This window comes from Protobothrops mucrosquamatus, unplaced genomic scaffold, assembly GCF_001527695.2.
Source record: "Protobothrops mucrosquamatus isolate PMUCROS unplaced genomic scaffold, P.Mucros_1.0 scaffold2928, whole genome shotgun sequence".
Classification (NCBI taxonomy): Eukaryota; Metazoa; Chordata; class Lepidosauria; order Squamata; family Viperidae; genus Protobothrops; species Protobothrops mucrosquamatus.
The window spans coordinates 356,667-358,249 of record NW_015388953.1 but is presented as its reverse complement, the minus strand read 5'-3'; the positions used below and the strand labels follow the sequence as shown (position 1 = coordinate 358,249).

Here is a 1,583-nt window from a genome sequence, read left to right as displayed (position 1 = left end):
CCTTTGTTGATCTCTGCTGCTCTTCAGCCATTTCTCCAAAAATGCTGATTGACTTGTTGGTTGAAGGAAAAAGAATTTCATTCGGTGCTTGTGCTACACAGCTCTTTCTGATTTGTACATTTGGAGATACAGAGTGTGTTTTGTTGGCTATGATGGCCTATGACAGATATGTGGCCATCTGCAATCCACTTCTTTATCCAGCTATCATGTCCAAAAAGGTCTGCCAACAAATGATTGCTGTTGCATATTGCATAGGCCTAATGGATGCAACAATATACATATCCTCAATATTTCGACTGATATTCTGCCGGTCAAATGTTATTAATCATTTCTTCTGTGACGTACCTCCACTCTTAATGATCTCCTGTTCAGATACATACATCAGTGAAATAGTGATAATTGTCATTGGTAGCTTTGTTGAAGTAAGCAGCATAGCTATGATTCTTGTATCCTATGCTTATATTTTGAATACAGTCCTGAGAATGTGCTCTGCTGAGGGCAGGCACAAAGCGTTTTCCACCTGCAGCTCTCACCTGACAGCTGTTGGCATATTCCACGGGACAATACTCTTCATGTACTTTCGGCCCAGCTCCAGCTACTCCATGGACCAAGACAAATGGGCCTCATTGTTCTACACAGTTGTGGTCTCCATGTTCAACCCTCTCATCTACAGTCTGAGGAATAAGGAGGTGAAAGATGCTGCAACCAAATCCGTGGGCAACATATGGATTTTTAAAGGGAATAATCCTAGATACATTTAATGGACAATTTCATTACCAGCATTGCCATTTCCAAAAAGGAAGAACATCAGTAAGGAAAAGAATATATTTGCTAGCAATCAACAAGGAGAAGGTTCCTGGTAACCTTAAATCACAATTATGATTTTTATGTGTCACAGGATCAAAAATCTTTATCACTATGGATAGTAAAAATCAGAAGTTTGTAAATTTGATACAACAGTGGTTCTAGACCTTTTCTTCAACACTGACCTCCTTCAAACATTTAAAGGGCCACAGGCTCCCAAGATCCCCAAAACCTAATTCAATATTTAAATCATAACATTTTTCCAGCCTTCGCGGATCCCCTATGATGACATCATGCCTCCCCAGCCATAAATGTAGCCCAGTTGCCAAGTACCCAAGTTGCAGTCAGGTGATTGAAGAGGGAGAGGCGACCATCAGAACATCAAATCCAGGTCATAAGTACCCCCACATCACAGGATCAAAAATCTTTATCACTATGGATAGTAAAAATCAGAAGTTTGTAAATTTGATACAACAGTGGTTCTCGACCTTTTCTTCACCACCGACCCCCTTTAAACATTTAAGATCCCGGAGACTTCCGGTGGGACGGCGCGCCGATGGCGGCTCTTTTCGGAGCCGTTCGCTTGGGAAGGCGTCAGAGCCAGCATGAACAGCGGTCAGCAGCTGTTCAGCGGCTTGGAACCTTGTGCCCCGGGAGAAGGGGTCGAGGTGAGTACTCCTGGATAGGAGTAGAGTCCCAAAAGCTCTCCCTTCATCTCGGGAGAGCGAAATTGGGTACTCCTCCGGAGTCCGGGGAATCTCCGTCTCCCAAGTGCCTTT

At 43.5% G+C, this 1,583-nt stretch overlaps 1 protein-coding gene across 1 annotated transcript in view; it reads left to right on the top strand.

Moving 5' to 3' along the window:
• LOC107296667 (olfactory receptor 1019-like) overlaps positions 1-761 on the top strand; it is a 7,280-nt gene extending 6,519 nt beyond the window's left edge. The window contains exon 3 of the mRNA XM_015826014.1: positions 67-761. Within this exon, the coding sequence (XP_015681500.1) occupies positions 67-761 (695 nt within the window). The remainder of the gene's footprint in view (positions 1-66) is intronic.
• Positions 762-1,583: the final 822 nt, after the last annotated feature.